The 23,695-nt window shown below is 41.5% G+C and overlaps 1 protein-coding gene across 1 annotated transcript in view; it reads left to right on the top strand.

Moving 5' to 3' along the window:
* Window positions 1–23,695, top strand: part of LOC144504904 (stonin-1-like) — an 83,952-nt gene that overhangs the window by 47,551 nt on the left and 12,706 nt on the right. Inside the window, exons 7-10 of the mRNA XM_078230653.1 lie at window positions 7,739–7,794; window positions 11,438–11,531; window positions 11,967–12,634; window positions 15,855–16,124. Of these exons, the coding sequence (XP_078086779.1) occupies window positions 7,739–7,794; window positions 11,438–11,531; window positions 11,967–12,634; window positions 15,855–16,124 (1,088 nt within the window). The remainder of the gene's footprint in view (window positions 1–7,738; window positions 7,795–11,437; window positions 11,532–11,966; window positions 12,635–15,854; window positions 16,125–23,695) is intronic.

Raw genomic sequence — 23,695 nt, 5'->3', positions numbered from 1 at the left:
ACCAATTATGCTGATATGCCGGGGTTTGAATTTCGCGAGTGTGGCTCGCTTCTGTTACCGGTTCTTTGTGTCTGAGAACAGTCACTGTGTTAGTGAACTGTTGATCTAGAGGGACTGTTTCTAATCCTGTCCTCTTCTCACTGGCACGCGAGTGCAGTATACAGGAGCCTGCTTCTGTGCCTAGTCAAATAGGCTATTAACAGGTCCAGGTAGCAGGCGAATGGGGGGTTGTCTTACCCGACTGTTTGCTCCTTTTCCATAGCTATGTTCGCAGCCAGGTGTCCTTATAGAGGGAGCATGGGGTGTCCGCTGGCACAATTTGAGGTCTTCCATGACTGGGGTGCATTATTGACCCCCGAAGTCACATTTTAATTTAATGTTTGTAAGTTCCCTTTTGTAGTTTTGATCTTTAGTTACAGTGCCCTTTAAGGGGTTATCCCCTTTATTAATACATTTGATCTTTTGTTAAGTTGTCCCCTTTTTTGTTAATTTATTTAAAAGATTATAAATGAGGAAAGCTGGGACATGAGGGTGTTGGAGTAGTGTTGACTGTAAACGAAGTCAATTAACTCAATATCAGATCTCAAACAAGACGAGACAGAGTACAGGAAAGAAATAGAGAATCTGGTGAAATGGTGCAACGACAATAACCTCTCCCTCAGTATCAGTAAAACAAAGGATACAGTCATCAACTTCAGAAAGCCTAGTGGAGGTCATGACCCTGTCTACATCAATGGTGATGAAGTGGAAATGGTTGAGAGCTTCAAGTTTCTACGTGTCCACATCACCAACAACTTGTTCCAGTCCCTCCATGCTGACAACAGTTAAGAAAGCCTGCCAATGCCTCTACTTTCTCAAGAGACTAAGGAAATTTGCTACGGCTATTTGCTACGGCTCTCACCAATTTTTACAGATGCACCATAGAAAGCATCTTTTCCGGATGTATCATGGCTCCTGCTCTGACCAAGACCGCAAGAAACTACAAAAGGTTGTGAACGTAGCCCAGTTCATCACGCAAACCAGTCTCCCATCCATTGACTCCGTCTACACTTCCCGCTGCCTTGGAAAAGCAGCTAGTTTAATCAAGGACCCCACGCACCCCGGTCATGCTCTCTTCCACCACCTTCTGTCAGGAAAAAGATACAAAAGTCTGAGAACACGTATCAACCGACTCAAGAACAGCTTCTTCCCTGCTGTTATCAGACTTTTGAATGGACCTACCATATATATTCTACTTTTCCAACTCATTACCAATGTTCCCTTTAAGCTGTGTAATTGCAGCTCCTGAAACTTCTCATGCTGGCCCTGCACAAGTTGGCTCCATTAAGTTGTAGCAGGTGTGTGGCCATGCAAAACAGAGACACCGTGAAACAACCGATGCACCAACATACTCCAAAAAATGTCAGAGGTTTTGTTGCTCTTTGCCATTTGTCTACCACAAAATACCTTGTGTGTCTCAGTGATTCTCTAACCCTCTTGTCCCAACTACTCACTTTCTAGATTCTAGTGTGTTGTCTAATTTCACTTTGTAGTTTATTATTTTTGTATACGTTTTGCTCTGTACTCTCACCCTTGCTTGTTGTGTAATCGGTATTAAACACAACACTCCAAATATGGTGTAGCCACCACATTATAACACCTCAGCATAACTCCTCGACCCCTTTTTAATTGATTTGCGACATTGAAAGTGATTAAGTAAAGCAGCTAATTTTGGAAACACAGTGAGTTATAAGAGAAATGGGTAAGGGTGACACAGGAAGGATAGGGGTTTGCTGATGGGGCAAAAAATTGACGATGGTGGTGTCCAAAGTATGCATTTTGTGGAGGGCTCATGATGGCTATTTTGAAGGGGAAGGAGTCAGTGATTCAGGGCTAGAGTGAGTAGTGCTCCAGGGAGACGTGTGACAAGGTGAAGGGATGATGTGGAGATGCCAGCATTGGACTGGAGTGGGAAAAGTAAGAAGTCTCACAACACTAGGCAAAAGTCCAACAGGTTTATTTGGAATCACAAGCTTTTGGAGCGCTGCTCCTTCATCAGGTGAGTCTTCATAACTCATCTGATGAAGGAGCAGCGCTCTGAAAGCTGGGTGTTGTGAGACTTCTTTCTAAGATGAAGGGAAGGATACAATGAAGCCAGCTACAAGGATGACAATAATAGGAAGACAGATTATTACTTTAATGGGTGTAAATTGAGAGAGGTGGATATTCAATGAGATCTTGGAGTCCTTGTGCATCAGTCACTGAAAGTACGCGGCAGGTACTGCAGGCAGTAAAGAAGGCAAATGGTATGTTGGCCTTCATAGAGGATTTGAGTTTAGGGATGGAGATGTTTTACTGTAGTTGTATAGGGCGATGGTGAGGCCACACCTGGAGTATTGTGTGCAGTTTTGGTGTCCTTATCTGAGGAAGGATGTCCTTGCTATAGAGGGAGTACAACGAAGGTTTACCAGGCTGATTCCTGGGATGGCAGGTCTATCATATGAGGAGAGACTAAGTGGGTTAGGATTATATTCACTGGAGTTTAGAAGAGTGAGAGGGGATCTCACAGGAACTTAAAATTCTAACAGGGTTAGACAGGGTAGATTCAGAAAGAATGTTCCCAATAGTGGGGGAGTCCAGAACTAGGGGTCATAGTTTGAGGATAAGGGGTAAGCCTTTTAGAACTGAGAAATTTCTTCACCCAGAGGGTGGTGAATGTGTGGAATGTGTTACCGCTGAATGTAGTTGAGGCTAAAACGTCTGATTCCAAGAAGAAATTAAATATAGCTCTAGGGGCTAAAGGGATCAAGAGATATGGGGGGGGAAGGGGTGATCAGGATATTGAATTCAATGATCAAAATGAATGACGGAGCAGCTCGAAGGGTCGAACTACTGGTCGAATTTTAATGTTTCTATGATTTTGGCAGAAAAAAAGCAAAGCATGTTTGTGTTTGAAGAGGTCAGACCAGGTCTCCCATTGGATCATCGTGCCAGTTATCAGTCAGATGCACTCAGGTTTGCACTCCTCGAATTTTTTTGGAGTGTGAAGTGCCACATGAGGATTTCGTCTTTTTCCATTAATTGGAATTTGTAGCTAGGTAAAATAATTGAAGAAATTTAAACTAGGGTTATTTAGCAGCAATCTAAGTTGTTTTGTCCTTTGTGCAGAGTGGAGGGTAAGAAAAACTCTTGTCTAGACTATCAGTGCTTATTTTAAAGGGAGATAGATTAGCTTTCTTTCTATTTGTGTAGGCAGTCCCCTGTCAGGACAAAATAGATTGATTGTTCCTTACACAGTGTAAGTCCTGCTGTGAAGAAAATGTCAGAGGCATTAGCCCAGTGAGGCATCTTGTTTTGTTCTGGAGGTGTGAAAATTTGTTTAAAATCAGATATCTGTATGGCACACCATAGGTCATTAAAATCTGATTATATTAATAGTCTATTGCTTTAGATTTTTGATCAGTCTTTTGCAACATGTTCTTAGCTACTATCATATAAGACTTTCACCCTGGGAAACATCATAATTCTGTTTTGCTGAACAACGAACTACTGCCTCAGAGCTTGTTATTTAGTTAATAGAATCAGGGTGTCTATATAAATAACACTACTTGAATCTCAAGAGGATTGACCAAATTATTGAAGGTTCAGTCCCTTTTCAGAGCAAACTTTTATGTTCTCACCTCTTTGGTTTCTTGTCACTTCCTCTGAAAGTTTACTACTGGAGGCAGTCTAGTACTTTAATCAAGTGACGTAGCAAAGCAGACCATATATCACTACTTTGTCTGAAGGTCTAAAGTATAACTGCTTCCTTCAAACTGAAGAGGAAATTTATGATAATTATACTGTCTAATCTGGGTTTATGCACACGTTCACCCAGGTTTATCTGTTCCTGCACCCTTTTAGTGTTGTACTTTTTATTTTATATTGTCTCTTTGTGTTCTTCCAACCAAAATGTATCACCTTAAATTTGACCACATTGAACTTCATCTGCCACCTGTCTAACCATTCCACCAACTTGCTCTTGTCCTACTGCAGCTCTACACTATTTTCCTCGCAGTTTACAATGTCTGCAAGTTTCATATTATCTGCATATTGTGTTTAGGTTATTAATATATACATCAGGAAAAGCAAGGGTCCTAACACTGACTCCTGAGGAACACCGTTGTACAAACCTCCTCCAGCCTGAAAAACATCCATTAACCCTTACTCTCTTTTCTGTCACTCGGTTAATTATCTATTCAATGTTGCCATTTTCTCTTTTATTCCATGCGCTATAACTTTGCTTACATCTGTTGTGTTGCACTCTTGGAAGCCCATGTACACCACGTCAACGGCATTGCTCTCATCAACCCCCTCTTTTACCTTCTTTAAAAGTTCCAAGTTCGCTAAACGTGATTTTCTCTAAAGAAATCCGCGCTGACTTTTAATTAACCCACATTTGTCCATGTGACGATTAATTTTGGTCCTGAATTATTATTTCTAGAAGTTTCCTCGCCACCAAAGTTAAACAAATATAATAGCAAATTACTGTGGGTGCTGGAACCTGAAACTCTGATGAAGGGTCATCCAGACTTGAAACGTTAGCTCTATTCCCTCTCCACAGATTCTGTCAAATGTACTGAGATTTTCCAGAATTTTCTGTTTTTGTACCAAAGTTACTGCCTTGCTTGCAGTTTCTGGGCTTATCTTTACACTTTTTTTGAAAAAGGGTGCGATATTTGCAATTCTTTAGTCCTCTGGCACACCTCACGTCTAAGACTGTCAGTGCCTCCCCTCTCACATCTCTCGGTATTCTTAGATACATCTCATCTGGTTAACTTTAAGTACGGATAGTCTGATACCTCCTCAACAGTTGTACATCCTTCGAGAGTCTGAATTACCTTGGGCTGAGTAGCAGCATCTTCCTGTCTATATTTATGCACTGTCTTGTATATGAGAGCTACAAGCCCAGAAACTGCAAGCAAGGCAGTAACTGCTTAGGAGTGAAAGTAATAGGGCAATTGTTATGGGGGATTTTAACTTGACTAATATTGACTGGAATTGTTATAGCTCTAGCTCGTTAGAGGGGTCAGTTTTTGTTCAAAGCGTGCAGGAAGGTTTTTTGACTCAGTATGTAGACAGGCCAACTAGAGGTGAGGCTATATTGGATCTGGTGCTGGGAAATGAGCCAGACCAGGTGCTAGACTTGGAAGTTGGTGTGCATTTTGGTGATAGTGACCACAATTCGGTTACGTTCACCTTAGTGATGGAAAGGGATAGGCATGAACCTCGGGCCAGTGGTTTTAGCTGGGGGAAGGGTAATTATGAGGCTATTAGGAGAGAATTAGGAAACATAGGTTGGACTAGGAGATTACAGGGACTGGGAACGTCCGACATGTGGAGTTTTTTCAAGGAGCAGCTACTGCGAGTCTGTGATAGGTATGTCCCTGTCAGGCAAGGAGGAATTGGTAGGGCTAGGGAACCGTGGTGCACCAAAAAAGTTTCTTTGTTGGTTAAAAAGAAAAAGGAGGCTTATGTTCGGATGAGACGTGAGCACTCGGGTAGTGCACTAGAAAGCTTTAGATTGGCTAAGAGGGAGTTGAAGAGCGAGCTTAGAAGGGCTAAAAGGGGACATGAGAAGACTTTGGCGGATAGGGTTAAAGAGAATCCTAAGGCGTTCTATAGGTATGTCAAGAACAGAAGGTTGGTTAGGGCAAGTTTAGGGCCAGTTATAGATGGCAGAGGGAAGTTATGTGTGGAACCGGAGGAGATTGGTGAAGCATTGAACCAATATTTCTCTTCGGTGTTCACGCAAGGGGACATGAATATAGCTGAGGAGGACACTGGGTTGCAAGGGAGTAGAATAGACAGTATTACAGTTGATAAGGAGGATGTGCAGGATATTCTGGAGGGTCTGAAAATAGATAAATCCCCTGGTCCGGATGGGATTTATCCAAGGATTCTCTGGGAGGCAAGAGAAGTGATTGCAGAGCCTCTGGCTCTGATCTTCAGGTCGTCGTTGGCCTCTGGTATAGTACCAGAAGATTGGAGGTTAGCGAATGTTGTCCCATTGTTTAAGAAGGGGAACAGAGACTTCCCCGGGAATTATAGACCGGTGAGTCTCACTTCTGTTGTCGGCAAGATGTTGGAAAAAATTATAAGGGATAGGATTTATAGTTATTTGGAGAGTAATGAATTGATAGGTGATAGTCAGCATGGTTTTGTGGCAGGTAGGTCGTGCCTTACTAACCTTATTGAGTTTTTTGAGAAAGTGACCAAGGAGGTGGATGGGGGCAAGGCAGTGGACGTGGTATATATGGATTTTAGTAAGGCGTTTGATAAGGTTCACCATGGTAGGCTTCTGCAGAAAATGCAGATGTATGGGATTGGGGGTGATCTAGGAAATTGGATCAGGAATTGGCTAGCGGATAGGAAACAGAGGGTGGTGGTTGATAGTAAATATTCATCATGGAGTGCGGTTACAAGTGGTGTACCTCAGGGATCTGTTTTGGGGCCACTGCTGTTTGTAATATTTATTAATGATCTGGATGAGGGTATAGTTGGGTGGATTAGCAAATTTGCTGATGACACCAAAGTCGGTGGTGTGGTAGACAGTGAGGAAGGGTGTCGTAGTTTGCAGGAAGACTTAGACAGGTTGCAAAGTTGGGCCGAGAGGTGGCGGATGGAGTTTAATGCGGAGAAGTGTGAGGTAATTCACTTTGGTAGGAATAACAGATGTGTTGAGTATAGGGCTAACGGGAGGACTTTGAATAGTGTGGAGGAGCAGAGGGATCTAGGTGTATGTGTGCATAGATCCCTGAAAGTTGGGAATCAAGTAGATAAGGTTGTTAAGAAGGCATATGGTGTCTTGGCGTTTATTGGTAGGGGGATTGAATTTAGGAGTCGTAGCGTTATGTTGCAACTGTACACAACTCTGGTGCGGCCGCACTTGGAGTACTGTGTGCAGTTCTGGTCCCCACATTACAGGAAGGATGTGGAGGCTTTGGAGAGGGTGCAGAGGAGGTTTACCAGGATGTTGCCTGGTATGGAGGGGAGATCCTATGAGGAGAGGCTGAGGGATTTGGGATTGTTTTCGCTGGAAAGGCGGCGGCTAAGAGGGGATCTTATTGAAACATATAAGATGATTAGAGGTTTAGATAGGGTGGATAGTGATAGCCTTTTTCCTCTGATGGAGAAATCCAGCACGAGGGGGCATGGCTTTAAATTGAGGGGGGGTAGTTATAGAACCGATGTCAGGGGTAGGTTCTTTACCCAGAGGGTGGTGAGGGATTGGAATGCCCTGCCAGCATCAGTAGTAAATGCGCCTAGTTTGGGGGCGTTTAAGAGATCCGTTGATAGGTTCATGGACGAAAAGAAATTGGTTTAGGTTGGAGGGTCACAGTTTTTTTTTTAACTGGTCGGTGCAACATCGTGGGCCGAAGGGCCTGTTCTGCGCTGTAATGTTCTATGTTCTATGTTCTACATGCTTTGGTGTGACCATGTTTGTGAAGTCAATCATGCAATTAAGCCTTTAGGTCCTCTAAAACAAGCTTCCTTCCTTTTCAAGATCCTAGAAGATGGTCTAATAATATCAGCAGAACCTGTCCTTCAGTAATCCATTTCAGATTGATTTAACCTGTTGTGGTTAGCTATCCTCTTTGCCACAGTGCTAAAATTGCAGATTAGCAATTTTGCTAGATTTATTCGACTGCTACATTCTGGAAAATGTTTAAAGTCCCAATTTTCCCCATGATAGTCAAAACTTTCATTTCTGTTGCAGCTTCTATTGTGATTCCTGCTGGTAGATGTGTCCAGAATTTTACATCTGCAGAACTGGTAAGTGTCATATTAATAAATAATGCAGGTTAGTTGCTGTGATTATAGAAGTGTTTGGCAGTTCCTAGGATTTCTAAAGTTGCTAAAGTCTGCAGGGACTGGCGTGACACAATCTGAAGGACTGTGTCTTAACTTAAAGTATTCTGAACAAACCTACCAGCAAAATACTGTGGCTGCTGGAAATATACAGTAGATTTTTAAACAAAAAGTCATCCAGCAGTCCACAATCTGTAACCGTCTACCATTGATGTTCAATGGCGGTGCCATCTCGGAATCCTCCATCATCAACATCCAGGGGGTCACTGTTGACCAGAGAACTTCTCTGAAACACTCATATAACTACTGTGGCTAGAAGAGCAGTTCAAATGCTGGGCATTCCTTGATGAGTATATTACCTCCTGACTTCCCAAAGTCTGTTTATCATCTACAAGGCACAGGTCAGGAATGCGATGGACTACTTCGCACTTGCTTGGATGAGTGCAGCTCCAACAACATACAAGAAATTCAACACCATCCAATGCAATGGAGCCCACTTGAATTGCACTCTATCCACCATTTTAAACATTAATTGTTGCCACTGTGTGCTGGTAATGGAGTGAATGTGCACTATCTACAAGATGCACTGCAACTTGACAAGACTTTTTTAGAAGTAACTTCCAAACCTGTGACCTCTACCTTCTAGAACATCACCACCTGGAAAATCCCCTCCAAGTCACACAATCCTGACTTGGAACTCCATCTATTAATAATACACTTTTTTCCTGCCTTGACTCTTAAAAGTTTCTGCTCCAGCCAAAATGCACAATGTGCAAATATAAAATCTCTACGCAAGAATGGAGGGAGACGGAAAGCAGGAAACAAAGGCCAGTTAGCTTAATAGCCGTCATTGGGAAAATGCTAGAATCGGTTATTAAGGAGATAGTAGCAGGGCATTTAGAAAATTATATAATCAGGCAGATTGGCTTTCTAAAAGGAAAATAGTGTTTGATAAATTTATTAGAGTTCTTTTGAGGATTTTTATTTTGGTTTAAAGGGTTTGTAAAGGTTGTATTCGGTAGGAACGAGAAGCAGGAAAGAAGGACCCTAGAGAATTGGATATAATCTGAAACAAAACATTTTCAAAAGTTTAAATTAAAGGGTAAGACATGCCAAGAGAGCTCCAAGCCATGGTTTGCTCTTCGTGCTCCATGTGGGAGGCCGGGAACATTTCCAGTGCCCGGGGCCAGCATGTGTGCAGGAAGTGTCTCCAGCTGCAGCTCCTGGAAGCCCGTGTTTTGGAGCTGGAGCGGCAGCTGGACACACTGGAGCATCCGCAAGGCGGGAAGTATCGTGGATAGTACGTATAAAGAGGTGCTCGCAGTCTCAAACTCCACAGGCAGGAAGGAAATGGATGACAACCAAGCAGAGTAAGAGAGTTAGGCAGGCAGTGCAGAAATGTCCTATGGTTATTCCCCTGCAAAACCGATGTACCATTGTGGATATTGTTGAGGGGAATGGCCTCTCAGGAGAAAACAGCAACAGCCAAATCTGTTGTACCATGGTTGGTTCTGCTGCAGTAGAGAGGAGTAAAAAATGTGGGAATGCAATAGTTATAGGGGAATCAATTGTAAGCAGAATAGATGGGTGTTTCTGTGGCCACAAATGAGACCCCAGGATAGTATGTTGCCTCCCTGGTGCTAGGGCCAAGGCTGTCTTGGAGCGGCTGCAGGACATTCTGAAGGGGGAGAGCGAATAGCCAGTGGTCGTAGGACACGTTGGTACAAACGACATAGGTAAAAAAGGGATGAGGTCCGAAAAGAATATAGGGAGCTAGGACGCAAGCTGAAAAATAGGACCTCAAAGGTAGTGATCTCAGGATTACCACCTGCGCCGTGTGCTAGTCAGTAGAAACAGCAGGATACATAGGATGGATACAAAAGATGGTGTGAGGGGGAGAATTTCAGATTCCGAAGGCATTAGGACCGGTTCGGGGGGAGGTGGGACCTGTACAAACTAGATGGGTTATATCTGGGCAGGATCAGGACTGATGTCCTTGGGGGGTACTTGCTAGAGTGGTTGGGGAGGGTTTAAACAAATATGGCAGGGGGATGGGGAACCTTTGCAAAGATTCAGAGCAGGGGGAATTAAGAACAAGAGGAAAAGACAGTAAGGAGAATAAGGAAAGCGATAGGCGGAGAAATCAAGGACCAGAGTCAGATAAGGACTGAGTAAAAAAAAAATAGTAGGAAAGTGAAAAGAAATGTTAAAAGTGCCCCCCTTAAGGTTTTGTACCTGAATGCTCAGAGCATTCGAAACAAAATGGATGAAATAGTTGCACAGATAGATGTAAAGGGGTATAATATAGTTGGCATTACAAAGATGTGGCTCCAACGGGAGCAAGGATGGGAACTAAACATTGAGGGCTATTCAGTGTTTAGGAAGAACAGTCGCAAAGAAAAAGTTGGTGGAGTTGCATTGTTGCTTAAAGATGATATTGACGAAAGATATTAGCATAGATGATGTGGAATCTGTATGGGTCGAGTTAAGAAAAACAAGGGGCAAATAAACAAAAGTGGGGGTGGTATACAGACCACCAAACTGTAGTGGTAATGTTGGGAAAGACATTAGACAGGAAATCAGAGATGCATGTGTTAAAGGAACATCTATGATTATGGGTAACTTTAATCTGCGTATAGATTGGGAGAGTCAACTTAGTCACAGGTACGATAGAGGAGGAATTTTTTCTGGAGTGCATACAGGATGGTTTTCTGGGGCAATACGTTGAGGAACCAACAAGGGAGCAAGCCATCCTGGACTGGGTATTGTGCAATGAGAAAGGATTAGTTGGCAATCTAGTTGAGAACCCTTGGGGACGAGTGACCATAATATGGTAGAATTCTTTGTCACGGTGGATAATGATGTAGTTGACTCTGAGACCAGGGTCCTGAATCTCAATAAAGGTAACTATGATGGCATGAGGCATGAATTGGCCATGATGGACTGGGAAACATTACTGAAAGGCCAGGCAATGGCAGGCATTTAAAGAACGAATAGATGAACTCCAGAAGTTGTTTATTCCTGTTTGGTGCAAGAGTGATAAGGGAATTGTGGCTTATAAGGAAAATTAGAGATAGTATCAGATTCAAGGAAGAAGCATACAAATTGGCAAGAAAAAAGCAATAGACCTGAGGATTGGGAGCAATTTAAAATTCAGCAAAGGAGGACCATGGGATTGATTAAGAAGGGAACAATGGAGTATAAATTCCTACAATTCCAGTTAAAGCATCACATTTCAAATCGGTGTGTTTCCAGTTAATTATCATTTTGAAGGAGAATTATTTCCAGTGCAAAGCACACTCGTACCTGTAATTAAACCATCACATAAAAATATATAGATTATATATTTAATCTCCCACTGGGTAAGGTGGCCTTCTACTATATTACTTTCCTATGGTGATGGCGCTCAATCTTTCTTCCCGGAGACCTGCCACCAGAAGTCCACTCAGATCTAGAGTTGCCATACTGACATAGTTTGTGTATGGGATATGGAAATTGGTGCTTTGGACAGGTCTGAAGGCCAGTCAGAAAGTTATGAGTTAACAAACATTACTGTTTTTAACTGTTAGACTTTGTTGTAAATAGTTATATTGTATTATTCTCATAGAATGCTTCGGGAACTACAACTACTCTTGCATTACCTTCTGGTATTGGTCTTCCAATCCAGGTTCCTGCTGGAGTTACCTTACAGACTGCTTCAGGTAAGTATTTTGTATTCCTCTTTTTTTATACCAATGCATTCAATAGAATACAGTTTTCTCCTTTTTAAATCTTATTTTTCAATAGAATGAAAATTCATTTTTATCACTGCTGTTACTCCTTGTTTATTTGACCAATTTTATTATCATTGTGTAGTGCTTTTATTCATCTAGTTATGAATAATATTCTTGCTTTATTCCTACTATTGAAAGCTCTCACAATCTACCCTATTGCTCCAGGAAGGCAATGATCAGTAGATTGACATGCCTTGGGTAAAATGTTGAGATAATGTTATACTATTTTGCATACTTTTGAGAGATTGCTTTTGCTGTTAGAATTGTATCCAGCCTGTTGTGCTATAATTGCTACTGTATTTTCTATTCCTATTCTGCCCTCAAATGTTGTCGTTGATTCTCCTCAATCTTTGTCCTTTCTAGGTCATATGTATAAGGTCAATGTACCAGTAATGGTAACCCAAACTGCTGCAGGCCAAAAATATTTCCAGCAGCCTGTTCATCATTTCATTCACCAAGTAAATACAGTTACAGGGCAGACAGCTCTTATCCAGCAAAACTCAGTTTCTAGTCAGGCACATGCCATTCCAAGCCAGTCTTCCCAAGACCAAGCACCCACACTTCAACAATCCAATTCGGGTCAAGTTTCCTCACATCAGTTGCTGACAAACCAATCTTTTGACATAGCTAATCAGTCTGTTCTGCAGCAGCCTGGTATGTCAAGGCATATATACATTCAACAACAGGGTCCAGTGAAACAGGTAGTTTTACAACACTCTGGGATGGGGGTACAACACTCTGGGATAGGGGTACAGTCAGGGCCACCTATTGTTATTCAGAGACAGCCCGTAGCAAATACAGGAACATTAACACAGCAGCATGTAGTATCCACACAGCCAACTCATCTAGAACAGTCTGCAGAAGAACAAGCAGCCACAGGGCAGACTCCACATCTGTTAATTCAAGATTCAGATAGAGTTCCTTTGGCACGTACACTCATTGCACACAATCAAGCTTCTGAACAAAACGAAGGAACAAGCATACCGCGTTGTGTTTCTGAGCAGTGTGTAATTCAACAGTTTGCACCCCAGGTAAGAGTGCCAAGAAAAATAAATACTGAAAGACTTGAAAATTTAAAGGCAATGTTCTGTTGTGTATTATGTATGTTTCTATCTGCTTAAAAATACAAACTCAGCAAAAAAGAGGTAACTAATTGTTTCGCATTAATCCTGGACACTGAAGTTGGGAGCTTATCTTGGGGTTCAAACATGACCCGTAGATTGCAAACAGTCTGGCTTAGCTTTAGACCGAAAGAGATGAGTGTGCAAGGCAAAAGAAGGTGGTGATGAACTGTTTGAATGCCGAAGGATGTTATTCAAGCTCTCAACCACATATCTGTCTCCCACTCTCACTTTTGTGAATCTAACACAAGACTCAATGCAAAGCTGCTGAAACCCTCACATTTCCTTTGTTACCTTTAAACTTAACTATTGCAGTGCACTCTTATCTGGCATCCTACATTTTACCGTCCTTAAACTTGAGATTCTCCAATACCTGTCATATCCCAACTTGCACCTATTCCGATTCACCCATATCCTCTTTGCTGACTGATCTGCGTTGATTCCTGGTTGAGCAACTGAGATTTTAAGATGCTTCTTAAAATGTACCACTTTAATCAAGCTTGGGTAATTTACCCTGATATCTCCTTAAGTGGCTCAGTGCCAAGTTTTGTTAATGCACTTGCCGAGCTTTGCCACAATGTAGGAGGCTGAGATCAGAATAGAAATGGAACTGAGACTTAAAATAGCAAGCAATTAGAAGCACAAGATCGCACTTGTGGATTGAATGGATATATTCGGCAAAACAATTACCCAATTTGCTTTCTGTCTCCTGAATGTAGAAGGGACAGCATGTGAAAAGCAATTGCAGTATAGTATACTGCTGTTTCATCTGAAAGGGATGTTTGGAGCCCTGGACGATGGGAAGGGAGGAGGTGAAAGGACAGAGGTTGCATCTCTTGTGCTTGCATAGGAATGTAACGTGGGAAGAGGAACAGGTTTTGGGGGAGATTGAAGAGTGCATTCAGGAATCCATGAATTTGTAGGCAGGCGGCCTGTAAAAATTCACTGGGTGGTTTTCCCACTGCCTCCCCCATCCTGATCTCGCCCCAGCTGAAGCCATTGTGACCAGTTATTGGGTACTTATGGGTGGTTTCCCACCCTGCCAGAATACTGAGGCTGGAGGGAGGAATAGAGAGGAGCCTGGCAGGTTAGCCTGCTTTGGGCCTCAGATGGGATAGGTTGAATGGGAGGGGTATACGTCCAAGACTCGTTCCCTTTTGTGATTGGACCCTGTCCCCCAAGGTGTGCGTCCCCTGGTGCAGTTTTCCAATCCGTGCAAACTTTCCAACATAAACCCACCCACTTCTTCTCTCCAGGATCTTCCCTCATGACCTTGCCGCATGTCCCCCATGCTTACATTTGTACTCAGCGTCCAGCACTTAGACATGTGGGACGAGGTGTAGTCTCAGCAGAGGCCACCACTCCCAGTGACGTTGCTGGGACCAGAGTGGCCAACTAATCAGACTGGCTAATAACTCTCTGAGGGGATCTCCCAAGTGCAGTGCAGAAGTCCTGCCTCCAGCAAATTAACAATATGGATCATAAACTGGCTGCAGGGCAGCCAACATTGGGCATGTATTCCCCATTGACCTTTTTGATGGTGGAATCCTGCCCCAGAAGAGAATGGTCCCTTTGGAATGCTGAAAGGGGAGGAGAGATGATGTTGTGTTTGGCATTAGCATCAGGTTGGAGTTGGTGCAAATTGCAGAGCTTGATCTGTTGAAAATGGAGGCTGGCAAAGTGGAAGGTAAAGAGAAGAGAGATTCTTTTGTGTTTCTGGAATAGAGAAGGTTGAGAACAGATGTATGGGAAATGAAACACAGTCAAGGACCCTGACAACCATGGTGAAGGAGCAACACTGTTTGAGGAAAAGGGAAATAACATCAGAAGAAATAGGATGGAAGGTGTCATCATCAGAACAGATGCGAAAGAGATTGAGAAACTAGAGAGTGGAATAGTGTCTTTGCAGGAAGTGGGGTGAGAGGAAGTGTAATCAAGGTAGCTGTGGGTGAGCTTAATATATACTGGTGGATCAACTATCCTCAAAAGGAGCTGGAAAAGTTGGGGAAAAGGAATAGATAGATGTTGAGACTCAAGATGAAAGTGGGGTGGAATTTTGAAACCAAATTGATGGAATTTTCCAGTTTGTGGCCAGAGCAGGAAGTGGCATAGATACAGTCATCAATGTACTGGAAAGTGAGGTGAGGATAGGGGACCTTAGCAGGACTGGAATAATGGATGTTCCATCTATCCATCGAAAGACAGACATTGCCAGAGCCTGCACAGATTCCTATAGCTTCACCTTTTATTTGAAGGAAGTGAGAATAGTCAGAAGAACAAATTCAGCCAGCTATAGGTGGTGGTGGTTGAGGTCTGATTTATCCTCTGTTCAAGGAAGAAACCACCTGGTGACGGATGAAGTTGCAGTGGGACTGGCTGTCCACTCCAAAAAGGAGATGGTTAGTGCCAAGAAACTGTTTAAGTGGAAGATGGTGCGGAAAAGGTCCAGATGTAAGCCAGAAGAAAGTGGCCAAGTTAGAAAAAGTAGTTGAGATAGAAGGAAATAGGTTCTGTGGGGTTAAAATAATGGGACTACCTGGGCTGTCCTGTATGTGGATCTTGCGAAGAAGCAGGCTGTGGGGCTTTATGTTTGGAGTCTGTTGGGGATGTATGGGAAGGGGAGGGAGAAGATATCCAAAGGATGAGTCCATGCCGTTTGGCTTGTTGAGCAATGATGGGGTTGTGGCCCAAGGAGAGGAGGTCACAGAGAGTTGGTGTTTGACCTCTGTAAGATGAACGTCTGTTTGCCAAACAACAAGGTTTCAGGAATAAATGATCAGCAGTAGTCTTCAAGGATTCTGCATGTTTCTAAGTTGGTATTTTGCTGATTTTTCTGGAGGATTTTCTCCTCGGGGCTTTGTGTTTTTCTCTCTCAAATTCCCATAAAATGAATCTTTAGAAATGACCAAAAATCCATGAAGACAATTTCTCTTTTTACCCCCCAAAAAATAAGTTATTGAATGTCAGTTTAGTAATTTCTACAGTCAGGTCTTTGTTTTCAAACTCTCACAAGGACCTATTCAGGCTATTTTAAACCAGGTTGGAGATCTTGAGTTTAATCAAGATTTTATTGCTTTACAAGTTGGTTATTATTTGCTTTGGTGAATTAAATTCTGATTTTATTATTTAGGTAAATGAGACATTGTTAATGGTTGCTGCAGCTTCAGAGGAACAACGATCCAAGGTTGAGACATCAACCATCCCACAGCTGGATGGGACTAATGACACTTCTTCTGATGAAGAAATTGGTAACATGCGGGAAGTGGAAGAAAATGATATACTTGGAATTATTGATGCCGAAGACCTTAAAGCTCTTGAAGGTTATGATGAAGATAGTTCTAGTGCTGACACTGCCAGTGATGGCTCTGATGAAGAACCTAAAGAAGAAATTATAGAAGAAGTAAATATGTAAAATATTTTGATCTTTTTGGTTCCTATTAAGATGACAAATTACATCATATGCAGTGCTGATACAAGTAAACATCTGGCCATCTCCAGATTTATGCACATGTTACAATTCCACTCTGCTATTGATGGGTACCTTCTGTGGTACAGTGGTTGTTCCCTTAAGTGGTCTTAAGTGCCTTGCATTTTTGGAGTTGACTCTGTGTCCAGTATCTCCTTCTATTGGCTATAACATAAAGTGCTTAATCACTGATAAAACCTAGGTGACAATTCTATTTCACAATCGGTAAACATATAGAGTAATTATAATTTGACTTTTAAAAAATGTAAATATTACAACTTGCCTCCTTGTAATGGTGCAAAGAGCCCATCACACTAGTGAGAGTGGGTTAAATCAGATTACTTCTATTTTACAGTATTTCTAATCCCTTCACCTCAATAAAAGGTGTCTGCTTTTCCTTTAACACATCTGACTGCTCTTGCAACCTTTCTGTTTTCAAGGCCTCTTGTTCTCACTCTTTTATTTCTCATTCCTCCCCTCCCCACACCACATTAACAGTCAGAGAAGGATTAGCTAAATACAATTTTCCCATGGACTGTGCCAGGGTTTCAAACCAGATTGTTGGTGCGCTGATGGTTTGTCTAACCGGGGTGTGCTAGCTGTTGATGACCCTGTCATTCCTCTTTTTATGCAGTATCACTGATATAATTACCCCTGAGAAGGTATCCCATAATATGGCTAGTGGGGCATTCCAACTTCCTTTGGGAATTCTACATGTGCTAATCAGCTGATGATGTGATATATATCACTTCTGTCCATAAATGCAGGTTCCAGTGGATGAGTATAATGCAACCAGACTTGCCTGCATCGCTGAAGATCTTTCTCTTGCATATCCCTTCGAATGAATGGTAGTGATGATGCTGGGGGAGAAATTAAAACATTTTCCAAAATGGCGTGGGTGAATCTAGATGTCAGCAGGTTTAAAAAAACACACAATTCAAAAAGGGAGAAATGATTTTGGAATGACAATTGCATTTCCCTTAACTTTATTGTGTCCTTAACACTTTTAATATATTTATTTTAGCCTAGGAATTTTGGATACCCATTTAATGGGTGTCATTTACATATTATGTCTTTTCACAATATAATGTCCATGCATCAGGATGTCAGGAGAAATGACATGCATGACCTCCCTACACTCAAAATCATTAAAATCTATCTGAGGTGGGCACGTGTTGCATCAGCTTTCCCAGCTCACAGTCAATTCCACGTGATGTAGATTGACGATTTGGCCAAAGAGATCAACCTATTTTTTTCTTAGTCTGATTTTATACTGGAATATGCAAGCTAAAATCTCTGGGACATGAGCCTCCCTTACTAATTTCTCAGGTACCTTGGTTATGTGTTGTACCTTTTAAAAAATTACACGTTTTAACTTTCATATGTTGTTGGGTTCAGCAACTACCGCCTATCTTGTGAAATTGTAACATTGTGATGTGCACAAGTATTGTGCCACAAATACTTCCAGGCTATGTTATTTCAAACCTTTCATGTGCTTTCATGTGGATTCCATGTCTGCTGTTCTACTGCAAAACTTAAATTTATCATGAATGTTTTGCACGATTCAGTAGTAAAGGTGGTTATGGATAAAATTAAAGCCATGGAAATTGCATAATTCCCTTGCAAACTACATCTAGTTCTTGTGGTAACCATTCTTTCACTTCACCATTCTTTCACTGTCTGGTGTAAACAGGTTTCAGAATGAAAATGGTTTTTGCATACAAAACTATGAACTTACAAAACAAAAAGCCAATATGCCTTTTTGTTGATCAGTGTCTGAGTGGAAGATCTGTCTATTTTTTCTACCTTTCCTAGGTTCTTTTATTGTCATGGACAGAATTTATGTGTTGCCTTTCACTTTCCGTGACCAATATGTTTGTGTAATAGGACGTTTTTTCATACCCTCAGTGATTGTTCCAATTAAATAATTCCAGCAGCAAGTTTTTTTGTGAATTCTAAAATAAAGGAAGTTCATTATCAGATACTTAACCCCAAATATTTAAAATGCGATGTCTCACTCACTGGTCTTACCCAGGTTATCTCACACACAAAGGTTAGATGCAGATAAAGATAAAACATCAGCCTCTTTCATGGCAGGACTGTAGTTTCTTAGATGAGTTGATGGTTTAGTTGAAGTGAAGATCTATCTTGTGGAGTAGATGATTCTCAGCAGCAAGGTTTCTATTAGTCAAATTTCCAGGAGGTTGGTTCTCAGGTAAACTCAAAGTTGGAATAGATTGGTGGTGTTTTTCTTCCACTTTCAATATATTGCTGTTTTTTTTACCATGACTGCTTAGATGACTTGCAGCTAGTTTGATGGCTTTCTGATGGAACTGTGTCTGCAAACAGCTTCTTGCTCAATATTAAAAGCAAACAAAAACATGGCTGTCTCATCGCATGACCTTTTATAAGTCCAAAGTCCTTTTCCAAATAAGGTGAGTGGTTAAGTCAATTTTGCATCCTGTGTTATGGATTTCACACCTTGAGGGTTTGAGACAGCCAGTATCTTGTATTTGAAAGATCTATTCAATTGATAATACCTTTCTGAATCCGTTTCCAGAAAGGGCATTGAGTCACTATCAGTTTGAGAGGTTCCTTTTGTTCCCCCTTGACAGGAGTTGGTTCAATTCATCAGATGAAAATTAGCTTGATGTTCAGAATATACTGGAACATGACACTATGCAAATTTTATCCCTTCTCCTGCCTTGATGGAATTGACTCTTTACAGAGTACAAGCCGTTATCATTCATGTTTAATCTTGGCTATTAGTACCAAAAGGGGTATTTGACTGTGGAAGGTGCCAGTCCTGTCATTTGCTGATGCTCATGTATGCACATGTACTACAGGAATTACTGAGTATGCATAAGTAGTTGGAAATTTTCATCCTTCCAAGCTAGATAAGGAGAGGTCAACTGTAACACCTCTTTTGCTGCCTGAGCAATTGACACAGGCTGATAATTGAAGCTGGGAATTTTTTGGTCTGTGTAAGATCATTACATCATGAGAATTAGGGGTGAGTAGGCCATTCAACACATTAAGCCTGCTCTGTTGTTCAATACGATCATGGCTGCTCTGATTGTGGCCTTAATGCTACTTTCTTGCCTGTCCCCATAACCCTTGACTCCCTTGTCCATTAAAAATCTGTTTAACTTGGGCTTAAATATGTTCTATGACTCAGCCTTTACTGCTGGCTATGGATGTGAATTCCAAAGAGTAACAACCTCCTGAGATAAAAAGTTCTTTCTCATTTATGTCTTAAATGGGAAACTCCTTTTTAAACTGTGACCCTTAGTTCTAGATTTCCCCATGAGAAGTGACATCGGCAGCACCTACCCTGTCAAGCACCCTCAAAATCTTTTGTTTCGATAACACCTTTTCTTTTTCTAAACTCCAATGAGTATAGGGTTGCTCAACCTTTCTTCATAAGACAGCACCTTCATCCCAAGAATCAATCTGGTGAATCTCTGAACATTTCCCAAAGCAAGCATATCCTTTAGTAAGGAGACCAAAACTGTACACAGGCATGGTTTCACCAATGCTCAGTACACTTGTAGAAAGATTTCCTTACTTTTATTTCCCCATCCCCTTTGCAATAAAGGCCAACTTTCCATTAGCCTTCCTAATAATTTGCTGCATATACGTGCCAACATTTTTTGTTTCAGGTACCCAGGATGCCCAGAGCCTCTGGACTTGCAGCATTCTGCAGTTTCTCCATTTAAATTATATTCTGTTCTTCTATTCTTCCTGCCAGTGTGGAAAATCTCACTTTCCCACATTATACTCCATCTATCTGTGGCTTTTTGCAGACTCCATATCCTCTTTTTACAATTTACTATCGTACCCATCTGTGCAGCTTTAATGTGATGAACCATCTGAAGAACTTGCAAGATTTTAGGTTCCATTTTGCACTCAAATCTATCTTGTTTGGGCACCAGAAGAATTGGAAAACGATAAAATGTAATAGTATGTCAGATTAAATGTCACAGAATGAAACATATTGGTCTTATGAAAGAAGGCCAAGTTCTTCCATGGTTTTGGTACCCTAAAGCCTAATGTAAAACCATACCTGCTGAGTTAGAATTAACTGAGAATTCAAAAGTCAATAATAGTAGTGACAATTGTGTGTAGTTGGAGGTACATTTGGTTGGTGCTTATTACTATCCTACTTTGTTCCTCAGCCCAATTCTGTTTACAAATCTCAACTTCCACTGTGCTGCTTGTAGAAATCCTTATTAAGATAAAACTGTTTTGTTTAAGCTGATTGTATGGCCAGAAATCTGTTTCATCTATCTGAAGAAAGTGCCTCATGCTCAACCACGGATGATCATAATAGTAAAATAAATCACTCAATTGCTTCCTATGTTACATGATTATAGCATATTTTATCACTTATCTATCTTATAAACATTTCCATTATTTGTAAGCAGGATTTTCTGTGGCCTAATTTCTCTTTTTACTTGAGACTAAATATTGCCTCGGGTATCCTCATTTTTCCTCCAATGGGGTGATTTCTAGGGTTCAATGCCCAATCTGGACATGCAATTTCAGTACATCTAATTTTACCTTATACATCTGGACCTATTAGCACTCAAATATGCAAGTTCTTTTGTCTCATTTTTCTCACTGATTTGGACTTAATTGTGCAAATCTACATGTACCATCCATACCGGATAGTACAGGGTGGCGCAGTGGTTAGCTGCCTTTCAGTGCCAAGGACCTGGATTCGATTCCAGGCTTGGGTCACCGTGTGGTGTTTGCACGTTCTCCCTGTGTCTGCATGGGTATCCTCCGGGTGCTCCGTTTCCTCCCCCACAGTCCTAAAGATCTGCCGATTAAGTGCATTGGTCATGCTAAATTCACCCTCAGTGTACCCAAGCAGGCGCCAGAGTCTGGCGACGAGGGGATTTTCACAGTAACTTCATTGCAGTGTTAATATAAGCCTACTTGTGACTAATAAATTTTAACTACCAATTTTTGGAAATAGAAGTATGGTATGAATATCTCTTTGAATCTTGTTGCCTTTTCTACTAGCATACACGTCATCCTTTCTACAAGGTTAAAAGGATAAGCTCACAGTTAATGTTGGCACAGAAGCTTTTAACAAGGGGTGGCACAGTAGTTAGCACTGCTGCCTCATAGTGCCAGGGACCCGGATTCAATTCTGACCTCAGGTTACTGTCTGTGTGGAGTTTGCACATTCGCCCCGTGTCTGCGTGGTTTCCTCCCACAGTCCAAAGATGTGCGGGTTAGGCTGATTGGCCATGCTAAGTTGACCCTAGTGTCAGGGGGATTAGCAGGGTAAATACATGTGGTGACAGGAATGGGATTGTGGTCGGTGCAGACTCGACAGGCCGAATGGTCTCTTTCTGCATTGTAGGATTCTATGAACTGTACTGTCAACGTCTGAGGTATATTTGATGGTGATTGAGCAGATTTTCCAGACTGTTAAATGCTAATTCATCCCAGAATTTCCTGGCCTCTTCCTCCAGTGGGACCTTCCGTTCCTGCCGAAGACAATGGACATTTGGCTGGCTCGCCGTGTCTGGTGAAACCGCCACACTAGGGCCAGAAAATCCCGGCCTGTCGGTAATAGCAGTTGCAGTCAGTTCAAATTAAAGTTTGTTACATGACTTCATTTAAATTGGTTAGTTATCCTGTTATCAGTCAATGACAGATATAGGCAGACTTTTGAATCTTAATGTGTGAATTTATAAATCCTTTGATAGGTGATAATAACTGGGTTGCTTGTTAGCTGCTGGCTAGTGCTTTATATATCTTGTACTGTTGAAATGGTAATTTAGAACAATTGATTTGTGCAAGTAGGAAATTAAAAAGCATTCTTAGCCTAAAATGTCAATTTTTGCTTTGTAAGTGCTATATTGACTTTTGGCAATTGTCCAGACCATCTTGTCTTTATTTGAGAGTCTTGGCTGTTGCGAGGTTTTGATTCCCCTGTGACATTTTACTACATAATCTGTGTAAATTTATCAGATTCTCCAGTTGTTTTGTAAGTAAATGTTCTATTTTATCTCCCCACCCAACCCCCTCAGTTTAGCATTGTGACTCTGTTGAATAGATTCCATTGTGTTTTAAGGTAATGGATGACACAGAGCAGCATATGCAGGTCACACAGAATATGTATTCTGGAGAATTAAGCATTAGCTGGAGCTTTGGGAAAATTAGCTGGGAAAATTCTGCAGGTGCTGGCCTTGGATAAAACCCTACTGATCTGGTTTTGTTGTTCTTAAGAAATAATGATGTCACTTTGTGACAATGATTCAGAATATGTGGTGTGAATTCTCTTTGAATGTTTCTAACCACATTTTGTCTCAATTAGTTTTTTTAGGGTTCTTTTTACCCCTCCTAGTTTACTAGTCTGTTTTGATAACATTTACTTTGGTTAATTAGAGCTATGAGCAAAGACCGTCTCAATTAAAAAGAATTATGCCCATAAATTATGAACCTGGATGGGTAAATCAATTAATTCAAACTACAGAACTACGCTTTGGAGTGTGACAAGAAATGGCTCTGGACGCCTGGTTTGACATTTGGTGCATAATCTGTTTATTGAGAACTGTGTGTGTGGTGCCAAAACTTAGTGCAGATTGTCAGATAGTTGGCAAAGAATAAAAGAGGACAAGGTAAATCGGAAATTGAGTGATGTCAGGGTCTCGTTAAAAAGCTGAAGATTCTAGGGGAAAGCTGAAGATTCTTGGGGAGAGAGGAAGATCGTAGGAAAGAATGTTACATCTAGGACCTGAGGGGAAAATGAGTTAAAGTAGAGGAACTACAAATAATTTCAACAAAGAAGGGATTAAAAAAATAGTATTTTATAGTTGAGAGAAACCAAGAATCAGAAAAATATTTCATAAATTAATTTTTTATAACATTGCTGAAGTTTTTTTTGTCTTTCATAGTATCCCCACAGTGCAGAAGGAGGCCATTCAGTCCATCAAACCTGCACGGACCACAATCCCACCCATGCCCTATCCCCGTAACCCCATATATTTACCTTGCTAATCCCCCTGACACGAGGGTCAATCTAGCACGGCCAATCCACCTAACCAACAGATTTTTGGACTGTGGGAGGAAACTGGAGCACCGGAGGAAACCCATGCAGATGCAGGGAGAATGTGCAAACTCCACACACAGTTTATTCTTGCATAAGTTGCTTGTCAGCATTAGGTCAAATCTGCTCGTTTTACATGAGCAAAGCTCCCCAGTGAATACGTTGCTCTGTCTCTCTCTCTCTCTCTCTCTCTCCCCCGCCCCCCCCCCCCCCCCCCCAACACACACACACAGATTTGGTGCATATTGTTGTTTTCACAAGTTACAAGTCTTCAGAATTGAAACACTTTCATGTGCCTTCATAGGACCTCTGTTTGTCGAAACAAAATGTAACCTCTGTTAGATTTGCTTGGAATTCTCAGCCAAAACTAGAAGAGGCTGTTTTCATCTGTTACTGGAATGAATCTGAAGAGACAGGCTAACTGCACACTTAAACT

Source organism: Mustelus asterias, chromosome 15 (genome assembly GCF_964213995.1).
Source record: "Mustelus asterias chromosome 15, sMusAst1.hap1.1, whole genome shotgun sequence".
NCBI lineage: Eukaryota > Metazoa > Chordata > Chondrichthyes > Carcharhiniformes > Triakidae > Mustelus > Mustelus asterias.
The sequence above is the reverse complement of the archived record's forward strand: the minus strand, read 5'-3'. Positions and strand labels throughout refer to the sequence as shown.